The sequence below is a fragment of the Centrocercus urophasianus genome, unplaced genomic scaffold (genome assembly GCF_019232065.1).
Source record: "Centrocercus urophasianus isolate 14NV4802_14NV808 unplaced genomic scaffold, USGS_Curo_1.0 seq_12, whole genome shotgun sequence".
Lineage (NCBI taxonomy): Eukaryota > Metazoa > Chordata > Aves > Galliformes > Phasianidae > Centrocercus > Centrocercus urophasianus.
In genome coordinates, this window is record NW_024884364.1 from 48,617,268 (window position 1) to 48,639,621 (window position 22,354).

The 22,354-nt window shown below is 38.5% G+C and overlaps 1 protein-coding gene across 1 annotated transcript in view; it reads right to left on the reverse strand.

Moving 5' to 3' along the window:
- Nucleotides 1-238: 238 nt before the first annotated feature.
- Nucleotides 239-22,354, reverse strand: part of CLCN4 (chloride voltage-gated channel 4) — a 37,554-nt gene continuing 15,438 nt past the window's right edge. The window contains exons 5-12 of the mRNA XM_042811003.1: nucleotides 17,426-17,548; nucleotides 15,316-15,522; nucleotides 15,143-15,223; nucleotides 14,068-14,613; nucleotides 11,591-11,777; nucleotides 8,801-9,199; nucleotides 5,893-6,109; nucleotides 239-4,492 (exon numbers count right to left, since the gene is read on the reverse strand). Of these exons, the coding sequence (XP_042666937.1) occupies nucleotides 4,402-4,492; nucleotides 5,893-6,109; nucleotides 8,801-9,199; nucleotides 11,591-11,777; nucleotides 14,068-14,613; nucleotides 15,143-15,223; nucleotides 15,316-15,522; nucleotides 17,426-17,548 (1,851 nt within the window). The 3' untranslated portion in view covers nucleotides 239-4,401. The remainder of the gene's footprint in view (nucleotides 4,493-5,892; nucleotides 6,110-8,800; nucleotides 9,200-11,590; nucleotides 11,778-14,067; nucleotides 14,614-15,142; nucleotides 15,224-15,315; nucleotides 15,523-17,425; nucleotides 17,549-22,354) is intronic.

A 22,354-nucleotide genomic window follows, 5' to 3' on the forward strand; every position in this document is an offset into this window, starting at 1 on the left:
TACTCTTTGCTACTACACAAAAGTTTTCCTCTGACTAAGTTTTAAGGGAGGTTTCATGCTAATAAATATGGGCTTCCTAACTCCCAACTTCATTCTAGGCAACCCAAAACTGAAGTAGATATCCTATATTATTCATCAGACTTATTTTTACAGGTGGGAAAGAAAAACATCAAAATTGTACAGAGCCATTAAGATGTACAATTCTCCAATTATTAATGCATTCAAGCAACATTCCCAGTTCTGTAAGTCATCAGTTTTATTTAAAAAATAGATTCCAAACATTGTTTTTGATAAGGTGCAACATATATGCTGTTTTCTACCATAATGAAAGAAAAAAAAATACAACAACGAAACAATATTCATAACTGTATTGTCATTCCAGCACGGAATCAATGTGTCCTCTGTAATTCTTAAACATTCTTTTTCCGCTTCATCAAAGCATAAGAATTAAATAATTAGTGTCACTGTGACAGCCAAAGGATATGGCCAAAGCCATCCACGTCCTGCATTTTAGTAGTGAACCTTCTGGTACAGGTTGCTTCACGTACACATCAGAAGCTGAATATAACTGAACGCAGTTCATGCAAAACAAAGGTACAACACTGAATTTGCATCATTCAAAGGTTTTTGCTCTCTTGTTTAGTTTGACATTATCAAAGTCCAACTGTTTGAACGTGAGGATTTCACAAGCTGCACAAACAAAGCGCTGTGCACTAATATGTGTAAGTTTCAGATTCATCAGGCTATGTGACTATTATTTTGAATTGTATCAATTCAAACACTTAAGGCTGAGGTCTGTACCTCTTGGAGTCTACAGTGACTTCTGAGACACATTTGAGAAAACAGATGGAAAACGGTGAATAATAGTGGGTTTGTTATGGGGGATTACCTAAGATTATTACATTAGAACTGGGGTTTTTTTATTTCTTTCTTCCTTTCTTTCTTTCCTTCTTGAGAAAACCATGTAATTAATTTCTATTAGGAATGTTCATCATTCAGCCACTCAGGTTATATGAGCAATGAAAACTGTATCATGGAGGAAATTCAACAGGAGGTACAGCCAAATACCACCTCTGGAAGTTTTCTGATGAGCAAAGCCTCTCCTGTTTCAAAGTCTTCTTGCCTTTCTAGCCTTAACTCAGCCTTGATAATACCAAGCAGCTGAAGTTAGCTATTGCTATGCTGTTTCTGAACCCCATTTCCCTGTCTTCTGTTTGAGTGGTGGTCGTAGAGTCAAAGCCACAGTTCTTTCTGTTGCTGTTTCTTACAAACCATCATGATGGTTTTATGGATCTTGTTCTTAAGGCTACTCATCTACAGCCCAGTAAGATGAGCTGAGAAAACATCACAGGGCTGTTCATTTTAGTGGATCAGGCCTGTGGGTATCATTGAGAATTGGCCTGTACATAGCCATGGGCTGAGTTTAAACAGATAGGCTTGGGTTATCTATACCTAAATGAGTTTGTATTCGTGACCAGTTTAATCTTACCTGACTCAGAATCTTTCTTTCAAGAAACAATTTTTTTTCAGCATTGATGTATCCTCGTTCTTAGTAAATACTTGCTAGTGAATGCTCTTCAGAGTTAGCTCTGCTGTGGAATAAATGCTAATGGAGCATGGATTGAAATCTGCTTGGATAACACGGAAGTCTTTAAGACCTCCTTTTTTTCCTTGACATATGTGAAGCAGAGAGTTTGGTTTCAAATAGCAAATAAGTGAACTTATTTCTCTTGTCTTATGAGCAAAAGAGGTATTTAGCAGTGTTCAAGTGGGGAGAGTCTGCATACTTACTTCCCATATAAACATAAAAGGAGATGGAGAAAGTGTTCATCAAGCATATGTTAATGTTAGGAGCCATAAAAGTGAAAAGTAAAACCCAGTCTTTCAGTTTTAATTGCAGAAAAAAGTTGCCCCCAGAAGTTAGTCTATTTAGATTCTAGTAATTTGGAGCAGAACCTTACTCTTGGGTTTAGTTTGGGGAAATCACTGATTTTTAAAATGAATTTTAAAATCCCTCTACAGATGATGCAATCCAATTTTCATGAGATTTGTGGTTAACTTGGTTGCTTTTTTATGAGTTTCATTGATGATTGCTTCGTAGCAAAACAAAAGAAACAGCAACACTATGTTGCATTTCCTATTTTCAGAAGGGTTACTCAGTCCCATGGTTTACGTTTAACAATATGCCTTTAATAATACATCATGCTGCAGATGTTCAGTTAACAAAAAGAATGCACACTTCACTATTTATGGGATTTGGTCAGAGCTACGTGTATTTATGTCAGTCTGTTGCAAACACTATTGTTAAATGCTGTACTTGGCAAATTAAAACTATCCCTTTCTTTCTCTTAAACAATTTGAGCCATACTTTACTTTATCTGAATGCAGTAGCACACCTGCCAGAAGGAAGCAGGGTCTCTGTAGATAACAGTAGGAATTTGTAATTTTGGGCATCTAACTTAGGGTGCACCTGGCTAGTTGTCTCAATTCAGGGACACAATGATCATGCCTTCAAGTTGGCTCAATAGTATGGCTTTTGTCTGGTTCTTCTGGCATAATTTTTTCATCTCTGTCCTTGAAAACCTTTTGGGTGCAGTAGACTCGAGCTTCTGTTATCTGTATAATTTTAAGCAAAAATAGTAGAGGTTTTAGCTGCCTAAATCAATGGTTTGTTCAGAGATTTGGGCAGTCAGAAGGCCCTCCTGATGGAGATTCAGAGCATCTAAATAACCATCCACTCATTATCTTCAAGCTTACAAACCAAACGCTGGGCAGCATGGATTAGGTGTAACTGAGAGTAGAATTTGGTTGTCTATTACTGAAATCAGTAATGACTAAAGTGCTAGTGTGTTAACACAGAAAATGTTGACCCCATGTATCTCATACAGGACTAGAGCAAAGGTTTAAGAAAATGTAACATTTTTACCTGAGTGGCTTGGATGTCCCTATGTGGGGGTGTTAAATCATGTTTTCTTGCTACGAACACATAAACAATTAAAGCCTTTCTATTGTTGGCTGCATCCTCAGTCCATTTGATCCCTAATCCCTTCCACAATGCAGTGGGGAGGGATTCTGCAGTCCCATGACTGGCAGATGCAGCATAAAGAACAAATATGCTACAGAATAAATGTCTGTGGTTGTTAAATTAACTAAAGCAATCTCTTGGCAGGTGCAGACAAGCGTCAAGAAAAGCCAGTGAAGGAAAGGAACTAAGAGGAGAATCAGGAATCAATGCAGAATTTCCAATTTCTGTGAAAAATGACAGTTTCCCTTTACGCAAGAAGTGACAGGTGAAGTATTCAATCTCTTGTCACCAGCACTGATTAGAGTTGGATACCATTCTCCCTTTTGTGTCTTTTAAAATTCCTTCGCTTGCTTTCATGCTTTTTTCTACTGTCACAGCAAACCACATAATACTAAGTATTACAGTATCTGTACCCAAAATTGCATAGAGAAATAGGAAATCACGCACACACAATGGTTGAGGTTGGGAGGGACCTCTAAAGATCACCTATTCCAATCCCCCTGCTCAAGCACATTGCACAAGATCACATCCAAGGTGGGTTTTGAATATCTTCAAAGAAAGGAGACTTCACAGCCTTTCTGAGCAAGCTGTGCCAGTGCTCCATCACCCTCACAGTAAAGAAGTTTTTCTTCATGCTTCTTAGAAATAAGTCACGTTTTCACATTAATAAAGAAAAGCTGATTGACAGAAATATTGAACTGTATACTTATAAACTGTATAGATATATAAATTGTAAAATTCAAAGGACTAAAGAGAGGAGCAGCAGCCACTATATTTTAAAGTGAATTGAAATGTGCTCTTGCTCTTAATTTCAGTCCTGAATTTCTTAACTTTTACAAAAATAAGTGAAGGTGACAAAATGTTGGACTTTAAAATATGACTTTCTTTTTTCCTCATGAAAATGGTATTAATCAATAGCAAATAAATAGCCGTGGTTTCAGTAATAAAAACAACTGACGTTGCTCGTACACACTCTCTAGTTTGGAACACAAATCTTTGTTAACAGTTTATACAAAAACAGTGTCTGCTAGTCTTCACACCTGCCTCCTGAGTTCCTGTGAATGTTGATGCATCCCTCTGGTGCTCCTGGCTCTTTGTCTCTCAGCACCACATCACTTACACCCACCAGTGCACCAATTGAGCTGTTAGGAAACTCATTAAGAAAACACAGCTTGATGTCTGCAGCTGCTCAGAGCTTCTAAACTGCCTTCCTCATTAAATAAGTGCCATCCTGCATGCGTGCCCTCTGTCAGAGACCTATTAGACCATTCCTCATTCACATTACATTTTCCTTTGAAATAAAAAGAAACATTGAACACCTCTGTGTTAATCTAGAAAGGATTCCTTTGGGATTACTTTCTTATTCCTTTAACATTCTAGTTGAACATGATGGATTCAGGGTCCTGGTTTGCCATTTGAGCCATATGTCGTAATACATCCTTTTTAGTTATGATACCCAGCAGCCTCCTAGAGAAGAAAAGGAAAGGAAAGGTCAACGATCATCTCATATATCATCCATGTTTTCCTATTCAGCTGCAGAGACATTTTGTTAGTGCTTCCATATAAAGCTGTCCATACTCTCCATTTTCCAATGATTATCTTTTATAAAAAAACATTCATACTTCATGTATTTTTGCTACCTCAACTGTGATTGTTAACTAAAATATCTCCTTTTGTTGGAAAGCATGATTCAGTGAGGAGCTACAATGACTGGCGCTTCATATGACAAAGTAATGTATTTCCTTGCATCAGCAGCACAAAACCAAGACACCAGTGACCTATGTAGGACATACATGGAGTTTATAGTACATAAACTATACTAAAGTATGGACTTTATGAAATTCTCACTGTATGACATCATAATGACTTTAAATTTGCTTGATAATTTCTCATTTATGTGACCTTAATGAACTGTAAGAAATACGAGGCCTATTGAGTATCTGACCCCAAGTGTAAAAAATTTCCTAACACTCAATGTTCCAGGGTTTTTATTTTCAATCCTTGAAGGCAATGAGGCACTGAATTTTGAAACTGTCATTGATAGAATTATTCCACATTTAGTCTGATGAAAGTCCTAGAAATCGAGATCAAAATTTCCAAATCTGAGTGCCTCAAATCAAGACCTAATTAATGGTCCTCATATTTTTATTGTTGAGCACAATGCGTTGACAGATTATATGCCATATATTTAAATAACAGGAAATGTTTTTGCAGAAGATTCGATTTTAATCTTCCACATTTGAAATTGATAGTTCTCTTTTTGCAATCTTGCCATAAAGTTTCTTCTTATCACCCGATCATGTGCTGAACAGTGCTCCTACAGTAACTGAAACCCCACTGGATCCATGGGATGTTATTTTTAGTGCACACTGTACAGCTTTTTATTCTTCTAATTTCATGTTTGCTCATGCTTCTTCAGTAGTTTTCATGAACTTTCATTTCTTCATAAGCATCTAATCTGGCTGGATGTCTGAGAAAAGACACATCATTTGCAAACAATACTACTTGCCAGATTTGCCTTTGTTGAATATGAAACTATAGTGGGAGTCAGAACAACTTCCCATGTATTTGTCTATCTTTACCCTATCTAAAGGACAATACACAAAGGATTTGAGAGAATGGTGTGAACACCTGCTAAAGGCCATTTTGGTTGTGAGTCTGATATTTTTTCTTCCCTGGAGGGATACCAGATGAACTTTTCTTAGTTTTTGCATCCACAGAATAGAATAAAATCATTCATCTGAGTGTCTAAGAGGTGCTGATGAATTAGTTATTGTCTATAGTCGGCTTTAAATGGGAAAAGGAGTGTTTTTATTAATGCTAATGAAAATCTCCTGAGATTCTTGAAGCATCCAGCTTCTACTCACCCACTGCGAGTGACAAGACACTGTCGGAGTCCAAGTTTCCGGAAGATATCTACCACAGTCTCCATTGGCGTGTGGTCAGTGACAGTGAAAGGGCTCAGGTTGAGAATACGCCGCAGCTTCAGAGGATGGGGACTATTGGGTGGCAGTTCTGGAGGATCTTCAGTGAAATACACAATGGAGTTGCTCACCACCCCATCTTGACGCTGTCTTGCATTCTCTGTGCAACAGGAAGATAGAGGGAGAGGGTGAGTCAGGCTTGAAAACAGGCTTAATTACAAGAACAAAAAATATATCCCTCTTTGGAAAGCAGTGGTAGGAGCAGACTTTTGTCTTAAATGTTCTGAGGTACTGGGAGTTGAAGTCAAGGAAAAAACTCGAATTTCCTTGAGATATTGTTTCCTTGATATATCTGAAGCAAATGATATTTTTAGACATATATACTTCTTCTTGTTTGAGATAATACTTTCCTAAATAAAAATGTGGCTCATTACATTCATTAACATCACTAATCCAATCTCTGTCAAATTCAGAAGATGATATATAGTTTTCTCCATTGTGAGAATCACAACAGAAACTTCTATTGCATGCCTGAAGGAGAGGAATTCCAGTCATTTTGGAGCTGTGAACTTGCTACCCGATTTCTGAGTGGAGCTGAGAAAATCTGGGTGTTGTAAAAAAGCAGCAAAAGACTCATTCACATCCCAGTGACCTAGGAGATGTATGTGTGTTATTCTGTACTGGCACAACTCTGGGATCCAGGGTGAACTATGTAGTTTTGCACTTAATTCCTCAAGTAGAGTTTATATACCCGAATTTTAAAAGGGCAGAAAAAATAAGCCTCCTGCTTAATGGAAAATAGCATAAGAAGGAAATCAGTCTGATACATTTTTTTCAACAAGTATTTGAACCTTTTCAAAAAGTCAAAAGCTTCAATACGTACTCTGATCAAACTATGAACTTTACACTACATTAGGAATTTACATGATCAATATGAGCCTTGTGCTTTATAGTATGACTTTACAAGAATTCTTAGCACTGAAGTGACTTATTTTCTTGGTAGTGTTTACCTCATTTTTATTCATCATTACAGGTTACAATATTTGAGATGGATTTCCAAAGAATAAGCAACTTCTCTCTCCTCAGAACTAGTGTATCTTGTATTTGGCTCAGAGGGTTAAAGTTTTCTTCTTTTCCTCTTTTTTTTTTTTCTTCTCTGTAGAAATTCTTGGAAATGGTAGGAATTATTATCTTTGATTAATAGAAGTTGCTTCTGTTCTTGAGAGGTACAGCAAATCAGACATACTCAAAGCATATGTATATATTCTTGGAGGTCATTTCCATCAATCAAAGTGCAGAAATCTGCTTCTGTGACTTGTAATGTGTAGACAGTAATGGTTTCCAACATGTTCCAGCTGCATTTTTTTCCTTTTAACGATCTTTGTCTTGTAATATTTCTGCAACTGGAGCAGTTTTGGCTCAACCCTAATATCACTATATTGTATGATTCTCAACCTTCTCACCCCACATATTACAAGCCTTATTGCAATTTATAGGAATGATGCTAACTTTGTCTCATCTTGTTTTGATTCATACATCTAATTTCAAGTGTGAACATGCTGCATAGTTCTTTGATATATGATCTGTGGTAAGAGGTAACATTAATCAAAATTAACTCCCACCTTTTGATAAAAACCCTTGACAGCTAGGTATTTCCTTCCTGAACATGCACCCAAAACAACAGGCACAAGTACTTTAGTTACCACTTTGCTGTTCCCAAGGCAGCAATGACTCTGGACAACAGTGATTAACCAAAGCCATGACTTCACTCCTGAAAGATAAACATCTCTCTAGAGAAATTTGAATGATATAATACTTTTGAGCAAATTCAGTGGTATCATAAAAATGGTGGACTTTGTGTGCAGTCTCACTGGTTGGAGAATTTAGATTAAAGGTGAAACAGATGAACAGACAATTTTTGCAATCAGTGGGTAAGAAAAACAGATACAGATTAGCAAAAGGAGCAAGACAAATGGATGATAATGACTTTATAAAGTAATCTGTGCAGAAGGCTTTTGTCTTAGAGTGTGGATTAATTCTCCCAAATGTGAAATGGCCTCTCAAATTCAGGAGTTTTCAGCCTATGTGAACTATGTTGCTCTTCCAACTCTGCACTGGGGCAGGCACATTATAGAGGCCACCTGGCTTGTGTCCAAGACTCAGTCTTTTGTACAGAAGCTGGCCAAATGTAAAAAGAGCTTTATGGAGTCAAGTACTGTAAAGCAGAAGTCATCTAAGGTGGACACGTATATTCTCAGAGTGTGACTGACGACTTAAGTTCGCCTGACTTACCTACCTGCTCAACAAGGAGGTACAGAGGGATGCAATCCTCCTGGAAGTGCTTTGGAGCAATAGGAAGTGGTATTGCTATTCACTTTACAAGGACCAGCACTAAGCATTCTAGAGATTGCTTAGTGCTCCACAGTTGTAAGGAAGAAATGGTGCGGAAGTAGATCATGAGGCAGAGAGCTGTATGTGAGCCAGGATTTTATGCAGGATTCAATAGTTATTGCCTTCATCTAAGAGATCAGTTGTGTGAGGGAATCGAAGTACTTCTCCAGTGTATTCCCTTAGCCACCACACTGGAGATGCACAATTTGTCAAGCAAGAGAAAGCTGAGGCTTCTTAGTTGAAGTGCATTTATCTCTATATAGTGTGACATGTCATTGTATGGTGGCTAGTTCAAACTGAGGATGGATTCTGAGTGGCATAATGTTGTGAAGGAAGACATATAGTTGTGAGCCTGACTGCTTTTCAGACACTTCCACTTAACAGAAAATTATGAATAACACAGTTAACATCCCACGTTACCAAAATCAAATTTACACATCTACTGACACTCTCTACTCACTTATTGCAAGAATGAGCTCTCGTCTTTGTGCAAATCCAATAAGTCTCTCCGAGTCTTTTGAGACCACAACTGGGAAGCCATTGTAGTCAGTCTCCTTAATTAATGTCTCAACATCCTCCACAGTCATGCTGTCCTGTGTCAGAACAGAAAGAGGAGCTTCACCACGTCTTGGTCTCATGACGTCTGTTGCCAGAGTTCGGTGGGTGAATTCATCCTTCACATCTAGAAACGGGTAACCGTTGAGATGGATGTGAGCTTCATAGATCCCTTCTTTCCCAAAGGCATCTGCTACCCACTTGCTTGTGACAGCTGCAGCCATAAGAGGTACAATATACTCCAAGCCTCCAGTTAGCTCAAACATAATCACCACCAAAGAGACCGTCATTCGAGTAACACCACCTGGCAACAAAGAAAGCAGTCACTCAGTTCTCCGTAAGTATACCCACTAAGCAACTCATTTATTTTTTTGCGTCTTGCAGTTTAAAAGTTACAAAATTATTCATGCTGAGTACTTTGCCCGTATACTTTGTGAAGTATTTGGGGGCTTATGTAACTGAAGAAAGATATTTTTCATCTGCTGCAATTTTCATCAAAAAGATGGAGCAAAGTTGCTCAAGCCAAAGATGTAAACTTTGAAAAACAAAGAATTTATGCAACAAGACTGAGCTATCAATCCAGAAGGCATGCAAAAACTTCAGCTCTGCTGGATACTTGGGAAACTAACACTGAATCCTTCTGTTGACTTTCTAAAATAACTCCAAGAATTAGCAAAGTTCCATGGCTAAGACAGGCAGTATTACAGCTCTGGGAGCTTTGACAGCAGGCCTTCACATTGGGTTACCTATAGCATTCATACTGAAAAGAAATTTAAGCATTACCTTCAAGTGTGTCACAGTTACAAAATTTGAGGTATGGACAGTTTAGGGCCACTGCAAGCTACATTACATTAGTTTAATACACAGTTTGAACTGAGACAACTTGGTTTCAGGCCATTTAGGCATGCAGCTCTACATGCCTGAGTGTAGTTATATTTTTCAATTCAGTCTTTTCATTTTATAAGCAAACTTCTTACTCTTTCAGTTTACATTAAAGGATAAATATAATCATATATCTGCAGACAAGTGTGTATGTATTACTGAATTATTAGGTAACATTTCTTTGCCTCTGTTCAAAAGGTAAACGTAATAAATCCGCTATTTTTAGTCCTCACAATGCAACATCATTTTGCATGAGAGGAATCAGCAAACAGGTCATTTAACAATGTTTTTATTCTACAACATACACGAAAATTAAGTTTTTGATTATTTAACACGACAATCTGGATATAACTTTTGTCTCAGGAATGTCTTAATGACCGAGTCTGAGAAGTTGAGAGGAGATACCACTGTAAAGATCATTTAATACTTCCTTTGTTTCTTACAGCCTTTCCCTAAGCAAGACAGAACATTGGCCTTAAGAACAAGTGCTGACCATGCCATTGTGTGTTTTAACATACTGCTAAAAGCACTGCACCTTGATTTGAACTTTTTAAAGAGGAAGTGACTGTTGGCCAGAGGATCAACTGGAATACCACAGCAAAATTCGTGTTATTTATTTTGTGAACATTAAGATCATTTATGGATAAGAGAAAGTGCTTTCTGCTTGCTGAGACTAAGATTCATCCTAGCTGTTGTTACATGTCTGCATTATAGCAGTCATCCAGATTGCTTTTATAGCCTCTGGAGAGAACAGTCACCATCAAGGATAAATTTGCCTGATGTCTTTTGCCAGATGAGACTGAACTTTGCAGTATTTCATTTTTAATGTATGGACTGTGAAGGGTATCAATGCATCTCAGGTGTCAGTGTCTACATTACAGATTGTAAATTTAGACAAGCAAATCCCGCCTTCAGTTCCCCAGTAAATGATCACACAAACAATCCTATTTCTTTAACAGGACACTCTGAAACTGAAATGTCTCCAGCTCTTCCCTGAGTGTATCTTTCCCACTGTTATTTCATCATCTTATGATTCTATCAATGATGATAACAAAAGGAGGTAAAACATGCACATACTGAAAGAGAAAGTCATGATAGGACAAAAATGCATTCAGATGGTATTCTTCAACATTCCTGTGAAATTTATGACTAGAAATTTAATATGTGAGGTATGGTTCAGTGACCTAGCGTTACTAGTTAACAGGTCATTCCTGTAAAATCCAACGAATCCTACCAATTTGATGTAATCAGATGTTGGCCTACAGCCAAAGTGAAAACAAAAAGACAACTCAGTTGATCAGATTTTGACACACAGCCATAATAATACCCCAAGTTTTTACTTCTGTGTAGCTTAAGATTTGGCCAGACCTGAGAATTTTATTCCCCTCACTAGAGAGGGAACACAACCTAAACAAGAACTAGCTTTACTCCAGCTACAGTGGATTTCATTTTATCTACGGGAAAAAGCAAGCAACCAGCATAAATTACCACCATCACTCCTCCTTGGAAATCCGTAGCCTAACTTTTTTATTTTCCTCATTTGTGCACTATTGGTAGATCACAAAGAGTAGGCACTGGTGACTGCAAGTCTCTCTTGTTGACTTGTCTACACGTGTAGAGAACTCTTGTTGCCTTCTCTCTTGTAAACCACTGGGGAGACCCTTTGAAGAAGCTTCCCATGCTTCAGCCCGTCACATTATTACATTCAGAAACACCAGCATGAAACCTAACACAGACACAATACCCACTTAAGCAGTTTGTAGGTTCCCAAGTAGTGGTGTTACCCATGCACAATGATCAGCATGTACTGTACCCAAGCAAGCAGCCGCTCCCACCATAGCATAAAGTCCTGGCGTGACGCAGTCTGCCCCAGGTCTGCACCAGTTCCTGAAGATGATCCAGTCATGATGGTGATAGGCCAACTGCTCTACTCCAATTCCAACCATCCTGCCAGCCATGGCTCCAACAGCCATACTGGGAATGAAAAGGCCTGAAGGAATCTTGAATAAAATATAGAAGCATGAGAGCACTGGCAAAAAAAAGATCAGTAATGAAATTATACGTCAAGCAATTAATTATTTATTTTTGGCAATAAGAAAACCCATTTCCATTATTAAAAGCTGGATCAGAAGGTCATAGTTTTTTTTGGCGGCTTATAGTGATGTTCCTTATGTTTTTCCATAGGTTTATACAGTGACTTTGCATGGCTGCATGAATATTAATAGCTTTATATAATTCAAATGCATTTTAGAAGCCATTTGGAACTCTTCCTTCAGCATCACAATGAATTTGACAGTTAAATGGTGGTTTTGAGTCATAGTCTGATTTTAAAGTAAAGATATTCCTGGTTTTTCCATTATTGCTTCCTCATCAGGAGCTACTGATGGCTGTGTCAAGGGCTCGAGAATAAGCTTAACTGAAAATCATGTCTTGAGTTCAGTCTCTATCACATGAAGTATTTTACAGCTTTGTTGCTAGTCCTTCAGGCTAAATCAAACCAGATTTTAAATTAAATGTCAAACAGAATAAAAATTTAAGGATAGGAGGCCAAGTGCTCAGAAGCAGATATTTCTTCAACTCAGATTGCTATGTATTTTCCTGGAAGATTTATGAATCATTTCCTTTTTGTCTGCTAAACACCAAAGTCACAGATCACTAAAAAAAAAAACCAAACCAAACAAACAAACAAAAAAAAGCAAACACACAAACTACCACAAAAACAACAGGCCATTTTTCTTCATCTAAGTGAACTTTTTCTCAGATGTCAAATTGGAGACAAATTTCCTGGTGGAGAAGGCAACACAGAATGATTGCAAAGAGCCCACAGGCATCAAGTTTGAGGTTTTTAAAGAAAGATTTTTCTATGATGTTTTTACATAATTCTGAAATTATACCTTGAGCTTCCTAGAGAGCTAAACTAACAATCTTTGTCCAGATGCTGGAGCTATCTCATCCCCAATGTACTGTTAGTTTTCCTGATACAGTCAAATTGAGCCTTCTAAATTTGCTGGATATGGCAATTTTATCTGTTCTTTTTCAGAAGAGTTGAAACTATCAGTTGCTACTAACAACTTTTAAATATATCAAATTAAGAATTACATGCCAAATAAAGAACCAAAATCAGAAGTTTTAGATAATAACCAAGTTTAGCAAAAACTGGCTCCCAGCACCAGCACAAATCACAGTCTGTAGTGAAGGGCATCTCTTTTCAAGTCCTTCCCTGTATCCCCTTTGGATATCTTTAATATCCAAGCACTCCTAAACTCTCACTCATTCTCCCTGCTCGAGAAATCAGCTGGACTTAGCCACCCATTCTGACTGACCTGAGCCCCACTCAGTTCTTGTCATCAATGGGGGCCCAACTAGAGAAAACATGAAAGAAATACAAAATTTAAAAAAAAAGATTTTTTTTTTTTGGAAACTGGCCTTCTAGAGCATAGTTTTCCAGTTATTCTGAGTTTTCTCAGAATAACTTTGTATCATCTGCTGCAGTCAGATCTGGAATTACATGCTCAGATAACGGGAGATGTAGACAGACAGATACGTTTTTATATAGGCTCCAGCACTCAGATATGCAGAACTGTCCACAATCGGCTTTGTATATACTGAAAGCTTGGATGAATTGTTCTTGAATCCTTCATCACCCATTTATGGGGAGAAGAAGGATTGGAAGAAGAAGCTGTGAGTCTAGAATAATTAAATTATATATCCATCAGTCCTCCCACTCCCTCTTTTTTCCAGGCTAACGTGCTTAAAGAGATTCAAAGACAGAAGTTTTCACCTACTTTTAAATCTTAGTTAAGTTTTAAATGTGTAAATCTGTAAACTGAGAACTATTACTTCCCTGAGCATAGTTAGCTTGAGGCACATTAAGACATTAATCCAACAAGACAAACAACAATGTAAACAGTCCGTATTTCTGACAGAGCTGAAAGACAGCTGCAGTGGAAATCATGCTGAATTTGCTCCTTTGCAGCAGTCAATTTAAATACTCTTCCAGATATCTTTTTCACTTAATAAAACTGGAGTTAACTAAAAGGTGCAGAAATGCAGGACGTGCCGCTTTGCTGCAATTGTGCCCTGCAGAGAAAGGTTTTGGCAGGCCAATGGAGCACTAGGCATCACAGTGGCCCACACATGGCTGAAGGTAAGTCAGAGGCACCCAAACCATGTGATACAGATTTGAACTGCTGACTGCAACCCATTTGTGCCTTGGGACATATGGACAGCATCATTCAGCACACTACATGAGAAGTGCCACACTGAGCTCTTCACCAGTCCCCAGTTTACCTTCATGCCGAAAGTGAATATTGTGATGACAATTTTAAACACCAGAGCCAAGGCGAGCTGCCACATGGCAGTGTAGACTCCAGGGCCAGCAGGTCTGTCAGGAATGTCATCCACTGGCCGGGTCATGTTTGGGTCATTGATGTAGTCGCAGAGCTGGGAGGACTCCAGAGCACCGCAGTCATTGAAGAGCTCTGAGATCAGCTCACTGGTGCTCCTCCGGGTGTACGGGTTGGGGTAGGCGATGATGGCAGTGATGGCTGTTATCACAATAACTTCCAGGACCGGGTATTTCCCAAGCCTGGTGGTTTTTCGCCTCCTACACCAGGCAATGTTGCAGCGGATAAAGAGGGTCCCCCAGAGGCCACCGAAGACGCCAAGAAGAATGAAGGGGAAGAGCTCAGCCATGTACCAGGGGGTATGGTACTCCACGTAGAAAAGGACCAGTCGGCTGTTTCCAAAAGGATTGATGGACCTCAGTGTGAAGGCAGCCACAAGAGCAGCAAAAAATGACCTCCAGAGGGTTTTCAGGGGAAAGTAATAGCTGACCTAAAATCAGAGACAAGCAAACTTCATTGAGTGTGTCAGAGGTTGCTGGCTTTAGTTATTCATCGGAGCACAGTAGGCTGCTGTAGTTTGTTCCTTCTGTGACTTTGCATCTGACTGTACTAGGAACACCAGATCTTATGGCAGCCAGAACATGTTCACAAAGGTATTAGAAAGGGCACTTTGAGGTTTGGATGTGGAGCAGCAATCGATGAAAAATCAATAAATCTAAATTTAAAGAAAGTAAAACAGATGCTTCATAGGTCTGCCCATGCAACAGTTACCTTAAAGCCATAGAAAGCTCAGCACAATGACACATTTACAGACCGAATCACATTTTTCCAGAAAGACAGTGACCTTCTTTTATTTGAATTATACTAAAATACCTGGCTAAATCTTATTACTAACAATCAAAGTTTATTTTTGCTTTACAAGAAAAATAACCATATAAATATTTGAAAAAATGAATCTTAGAAAAAGGCATCAGAAGAAGATATGTATTTATTGAAACAAATTAATTGCCAGCTCTCACCTCTTCCAGGCTAAAAAGTACACCTCCAATTGGAGCCCCAAAGGCAACAGAAACTCCTGCAGCTGCTGCAGCTGAAAGAACCTACAAAACAAACATTAATGTACAAAGCGTGAGTCCTTTGAAACACTGAGCATCTGGAAAGGGAAATAAAGGATGATTTGAGCCAACCTCACCTCTCTTCTTTTTCCTTCGTTCTTGCTGTACTTTGAGAAAAGGCTGCTGAAGAAGTTTCCGCAGCAACAGGCCACGTGGACTAAGGGCCCTTCTTTCCCAAGGCTGAGGCCTGAAGATACCACCAGAACCAAGGTGACTGTTTTAATCAAAAGTGTCCACTTTCCCAGGTAGCCCCTAATAATGAACCCACTCAAGATGGTTTTTATCTGGAAAGCAGGAAGAACATGTTGAAGAGCTGAAGAAACCTTTTCTACTCTGAATTTGCAAATTGAGTTAAAACCTCAGCGGAGTTAAAAATCACAGATTGCTTGGGAAGAGACAGTGATGGAGGGAAAGAAGTCCTAGGTAGGGCAGCTGTCCCACAGTGTACCTGAACAGGGGGGAAGTGTTACTGTTATTATGGGTGTTCCCCTGAGTTGGTAAGGAGTCTCATACAGATCAATAGAAACATGAAACTTTTTCATATCTTCTTGGCTTACAGGATCAGAGTTAAACTCGACTGAACTATAACAAAGCAGAGAAAAAAAGCAAATAAACAATCACAAGCCATTTCCAGTTAAAACAAGAAATAAAATGTTCTAAATATTTGGAATGGCCGTGACGTAAAAGCATACAAGTATTATGAAATTAGAAAGCCCAAAAGATCTTATTTTTACACATTTTCTCTTAATTTGGCACGTGAGTGGCTAGGACTGAGCACAGTGCACATGCATTAAACAGAGACTGCACGGGGATTTAAGTTTGGAAACCAGTCCTGGAAACAGACTAGAGTTGAGTGTCACTGTCACGTGTTTCCCCACACAGAAACAATGACAGTGGGGATTGGAAAGCCGTGTCCACTTTTAGCAGCAGTCCACTTTTAGCACTTCTCCCACTTCAGCAGTGGGAACAAGAATGAGGAGTTGTATTGTCATTGCAAGTCAAATCTCCACTTTATGGACTACGGTTTTAAAAAAGTAATTAAGACTGAGCGTGTTTAAATAAGTCGTTTTGGTGGATTCATCTTAACAGGAAATACAGTTGAAAGCATTTCTTGCAATCAAATATAGGTATCAAGTAAAACTGACTTTGAATGGTTCTGAAATTTATTTTCTATAAACCAGATTTAATTATGAAAACTTTATAAAACTACTTAGAGATGTATCAAATACATTACAAATGTGACTACTTTGAAACATGGAAATTATTTAAACGTTTCAAATTATTTGCAGGATTTTTTTCCTTATTGGCTATGGAATATTTTCCTTCTTCTCCTACGGATAAAGAACTAGCCTAGTCTAGTATTAGATATGGAGCAGGGGTTTGGAGCATGATGATCCTTGAGGTCCCTTCCAACACAAGCCATTCTATGATTCTATGAAAGAAAGTATGTACAGATTTCTAAAATTTAAACTGTTGGCTCTTTTGGATATTGTTAAGTAATAATCTCCATAGTTTTATAGCACTTTAAATGAAAGACTGCTCTGATTTCAAAAACTGTGAGTAGTTATACTACTTTAATTGCAGGGGTCCCCGCTTCAACGACTACATCTGGGCTTAAGCTCAAAACATTAAAACTGATCAGAGATTCTAGCTGTCGTAATGTCATATCAGCATGACATTGTGTATAAGGACACAATTTGCAGCCAGGCGTTTTTCAGACACCTCAAATGATGGGCATCTCAAATCTTCAGTTACTCAGGAAATCTTAGGTTTGTTGTCCTCTCCCTTTACTTTACTTTAGTTTGCTCTTGCTTAAAGTATAACCTAAAAATTTCTGCTGTTTATACCCGGCCCAATTATTTTCATCCAAGGAAAGCACAGTATAATCTCTTAGTGAGTAGTCACAAAAAATTGGACTTCATAAACTGATGACAGGGAGCTGTCAATTTTTAATTCAATATACATTCTTCTTCACTGCCAGAGGTGAACAAGTCACAGTGGCATTTGAACATTTTCTACTACGTAAAATTCTGATTGTTACCATGAACACAGGTTAGACAAAGGAATGAAGACACATGAGGTTTATTCCTATGCTACCTCACAGTACAGTTCTGGAAGAAGAAAAGGTAGCAAATGATCTTTTCTTTGGCTCAGTTTTTAGATATTCATCTGTAAAGAGAAACTCACCTCTGGGATTCCGGAGCCGCAGGCATAGGGAGCAAACACCCTGACCAGGGAGACTGCCAGGAAAGCAAAACATAGAGCCCACAGAATGTACAGAAAATAGTTCAGAATGTAAGCACTCGCACCCTAGAAAAATAACAGCAATACACATAGTTAGACAAATACAGGACAGTAAGTGCCATGTTTCTTCTAGAGACGAGGGTGGCATGAAGCCTGGTCTTTTCATTTACACGCTAGTTGCTGCTTTGTATCAGGAAGGACAGATGACCTCATATGCTCCAAAAATTTACTACCCACATGAAGAAGCAGCATTCTAATATATATATCTAACCCCATCCATTCAGTTTGGGAAGGACATAAAGGGCATTCAAAGAGCAGCTCTCCATACAAATGCTGATCTTTTCAAACTTTATGCCTGTGTATATCAGTGGCCAGTTCAGCTTACAGAGTAGAAGGGTGAAAGCATAAATAAATCCTTTCTTTCTATACAATACCATCTATGACAGAGTGAAAATCATTTGAAAACACAGTATCTTGACAAACATATCACATATCCTTGATATTTTAAAAGTATTCCAGTCATTAATTAAAGCCATCTGCATATTGAAACATAAACATATTTAATTTACTGACAGAATGGAAACAGTAGTAATCATGAGCTGTGGCTGACCATAGTGAAAGCACAGTTGGCAGTGCCCTGCCAGTTTTTCTGTCAATGACCAAGTCAAAATCATTGTTCAAGGTTGTCTTAAATTACCTCTTCCCTCTTAACAAGCATAATTATTAGATGAATTTCAAAAACCACACCTACACAGACAAAAGAGAACTTAGTTGAAGAAACTGGACTGATGCAAAGAGGTTTATTTTTCAAACAATCTCCTGCAACATGACACTACAGAACAAAAAACAAGATGAAACTCAGTGCATGAGCTGGTATGAATTCTTCACCTCTCAGTGAACTCTTCCTACCGGATGCAAGCCCAGCTGCTGAAGAACATCAAGGCACTTTGCTCTTACAGGACAGCAGCGCGGATATCAACATTGTGGTAAATCAAGTAGGAAAACAGGCTTTAATCAGTTGTATCGTATCTTCTGTTAATAGAGTTGGCCAGACCCAGTTTCTAGTCATTAAAAAAACCCCTAGCACTGTGAAGTGTCTCTGTTTGTAAGCTTGAAAGAAACCAACCCTTAAAAACATGAATCCTTGCTAAGCCTCATTTTCCTGATCTCTACCCAATTGAAAAAACAGCAAGGAAACCACTGCCCTTAATCTTGTGGATATATTTGAAAGGGCAATTTGTTAAGTTCCTCTTATGCTTGCTGACATTAGCAGCTGGCCTTGCTAATAAAAACAGTACAATACCATCCTGCAGTGCACTGAGAACCTAGCAGTCATGGATCTGACACTCACAGTGATTGACATCTGTCTACAGCAATCATGGATGTATGTTGCTGCAGCTGAAGACAGCCTTGTTTCTTCATGAGTGTTTTCTCCTAGTGCTTTCAATTACAAACAGCTAAGGCAATATTTACTCTTCCTCCAAAGAAAACTCGGTATGTTGTCCCAGGACAAAATACTGTGAACCTGGCTTAGCTCCAAAGACTAATGCCATCACAAAAATGTGGCCCTACAACACTGACATAAAGCTGCAGTTCTGATTCTAAATTCACTTTATTCTAACTAACTTCATTTCTTCTTACTTGCACTTCTTTCACACCTGAGAAATCAGATGAAAACTATATCAGCTCATTACTGCAGTCACACATATACCTACTGCATTGTGGCAAGACCTCACAAGATTCTACGTGGCCAGTTCAGTCTTATCCCTAAGGACAGCCCTCACTGTTACATTTTCCAGATATCTGTTTTCCTACAGATCCAATTGCAGCGGTTTCTAATGATTAAAAATAATAAATCCTTTGGGAAGTGAAGTAGTAGGAACTCAGTATAGCAAATGGGTCATTTCTCATTCATTATATGCATTGAACCAGAAAAACATCTATACTGGAATCAGAGACTGAAAAAGCTCATCAGTGGAGATGATCCTGCTAACATCTTTTCCAGCAGTGGCTCTGAGGACTCATCCTGGCAGCAATAGTGATGAAGAAGCAGTGGAACAGAGCAAAACTTTATATTTTAGTTTACAACTACCTAGCAACATTTCAGATCTGGTTTCAGTCCAGATTAGGTACAAATTGAACATAATTGAAAACAATTCTCACAAATTTAAAATTTTGAAATAAAACACATCCCTCAGGATGCCATCCATTGCTGGCCAATGCTTGTTTTCATAGAGGCAAAGAGCTCTATGCTGACTCAACTTAAGATGTCATAGCTTGCAGACTTCCTCCTATGGACTTTATAGCAATATGCATCCTTAAGGTTCAGTACTGACAGATTCAAGGCTGCAAAGTTGGGAAGTGGGTCCAAGATGTAGAGAGGCTTCCTTGGCTTGCGACCTTCACGACAGGAGATCCAGCAGTTTGGGCACAGTCCTGGGCAATCTGCTGTAGGTGGCCCTGCTTGAGCAGGCCTACACCAGATTATCTCCAGAGGTCCCTTCCAATCTCAACCATCCAGTAAGCCAGTAATAATCATGATCCAGTATCATGAGCCATGGAAGACATGTGGTCCTTCCCTCTAGCTTGGGTAGACATGAAGTGTTAGAATATAGGGCCCTCAGCTCCAGTGTAGTGAAGGGCCAAGCTGCATCTGCAGAAGCTCTGAGGCACCAGATGTTGGCTAGAGATCTAGCTGAATTGGGTGGCATCTTATGTAATGTTAAACATCCATAGCTCCAGTGAATTTGAGTTTTTGAAACTCTTGTATTACAACACTTTACGTGCTTCTGGTTGGTCTACAAAACAGCGATTAGGGGAAAAAATGTAGCCTGGGATGTTTCTGATGCACTATTATGTTTTCCATAACGATTTACCTCAAGACTGCTTTAGGCTCATTTAATAGGACTGGACTAAATCATTTTTCAAGAGATGCTATAGGAAACGTCACAATTATCAGTGAGAGCATCAATGTAGAGGGTTTATCAGTCATAAATCAGAAAAACCACATGGAAGAAGTGGTCTAAATCTTAGTCCTCAAAATGTCAAATTTAGTTGACTATGATGAGAAAGAGTCACAGTCACACATAAAAAAAGTAGACGCGTCTGATAGACTACCCTTGGAGAAATTGCCCTGAGAACTTTTTGTCTGGAATGTAATCCAAATTAGTTCTCCTGTGCATTGCTGTTCTACAGAGCAGCTACCCAAACGTAGAATACCAATTCAAGCAATACAGCCACAGTCTATAATAACAATAATAATAATCCTGAAACTTAATAACATTCAGTACATTATGATTCCTCTTAGAGTCCTCTAAAGATACAGGAATCATGTAGAACTTGCTCACGTTTGCAATACAACATAATTTTTACTTGCCAGATCCACATTTCTGTTGGAGTATTACAGATCTTTGCCATGGATTTGTATATAATAGTAATATACACTTCTTATTAATATTGCAATCTCCATTGGGTCATGGCAGCCAGAAAACTATGGATCTTAGAGCGTCCTTTGACTAAAACTGAGAAAGAACCCTTTTTTCCCACAGTGACATGATACTAGGAGGTCATAAGCCCAGTTTGGATAGAAATGAGCTAAATTTTACATTGTCCACCTAGATGATACTTTTCTTATAAGCCATGGCATATAATAGTCATGATGGCTAAGTTTGTGCAGCAGGTGAAAGCAATAAATTTTCTCAAGGAAATGCTCTGTTTAAATATTCCAGGTTCTCAGAGTAACAGCATGTCAAACACATGCACAGGATTTCTAAACCCCATAACAATTGTAACATTCTACCCTTTTTTGATTTGCCACATTTTTTGTTCACTTAAATTACAACCCTGTCCCCAGCCCTGCAACCTTATACCACGGTAATATTTCTTCACTGTTACAAAGATACACCCATCTGAACCATCTGTTTATGAAGAACTGTGCAAGCCCGGAAAACCTCTGGCAAAGGCAAGTTTGGCATTGTGGACTGGAAGCTGTACAGAGAGATTTCTGCCTGTGATTAAGTGGTGGGAATGTTCAGGAACAGTAAGCACCCCACTACCTTCGCTACAGTTAATTACAAGTATGGAAAATTGGGTTGTGCATATTCACAGACACTCTCCGTTAGTATTACTTGAACTACAAACTGAAAGTGGCACTGAAGTGAACATGAATGACAATCTTGTACAGCAGTGAAGGTGCCCTCAAACATTTCCTGCAGGGTCAAACCTCCTCCACACTGGAGGAAGATCTGAGACAATGTCTCCAAGTCACCTATTTTCAGTTGCCCGGCTGCAGAAGGTTTATGCCATAGAAGTATGTATTTTCTTTCCTTTATTATTGCCTAAACTGCATTACTATTTAAAAACAAACCAAAAGTTCTGTTAGGGACTTTGATATCACATAAGCCCTTTCTTTCCAATGACACATCCATCTCACTACCCAATGTCATATTCAATTTTGCCTCCAAGTTGCCTGTAAACATGGGGGATGTTTTTCAATACAATAATTTGAGTTTTGAGGGAATTGATATTATTCAATACATTGAATAGCTGAGGTGGAAACAAAATACCATGAAAGTACTGTCTGCCACAAGGGGTTAAGGAAGGCTACCATAGATGTCTTAAAATTCAAAACTTCCACACATTCTGCCTTGAAACATTATCATTTGTACTGAAAATAACTACAATTTAAAAAAAGAAGAAAAATAAAAGGATAGAAAAAAGGAGAGAGAGAGATATTTTCCTGTTTCTATCACAGATGGTATTATTACAATGGGGCCTATCCTCAACTATGCAGGTATTGCTTGTGGTAATGTCTTTAAAAACAAACAAACAATAACAACAACAAAACAACTACAGCACCCATCAACCAACCAA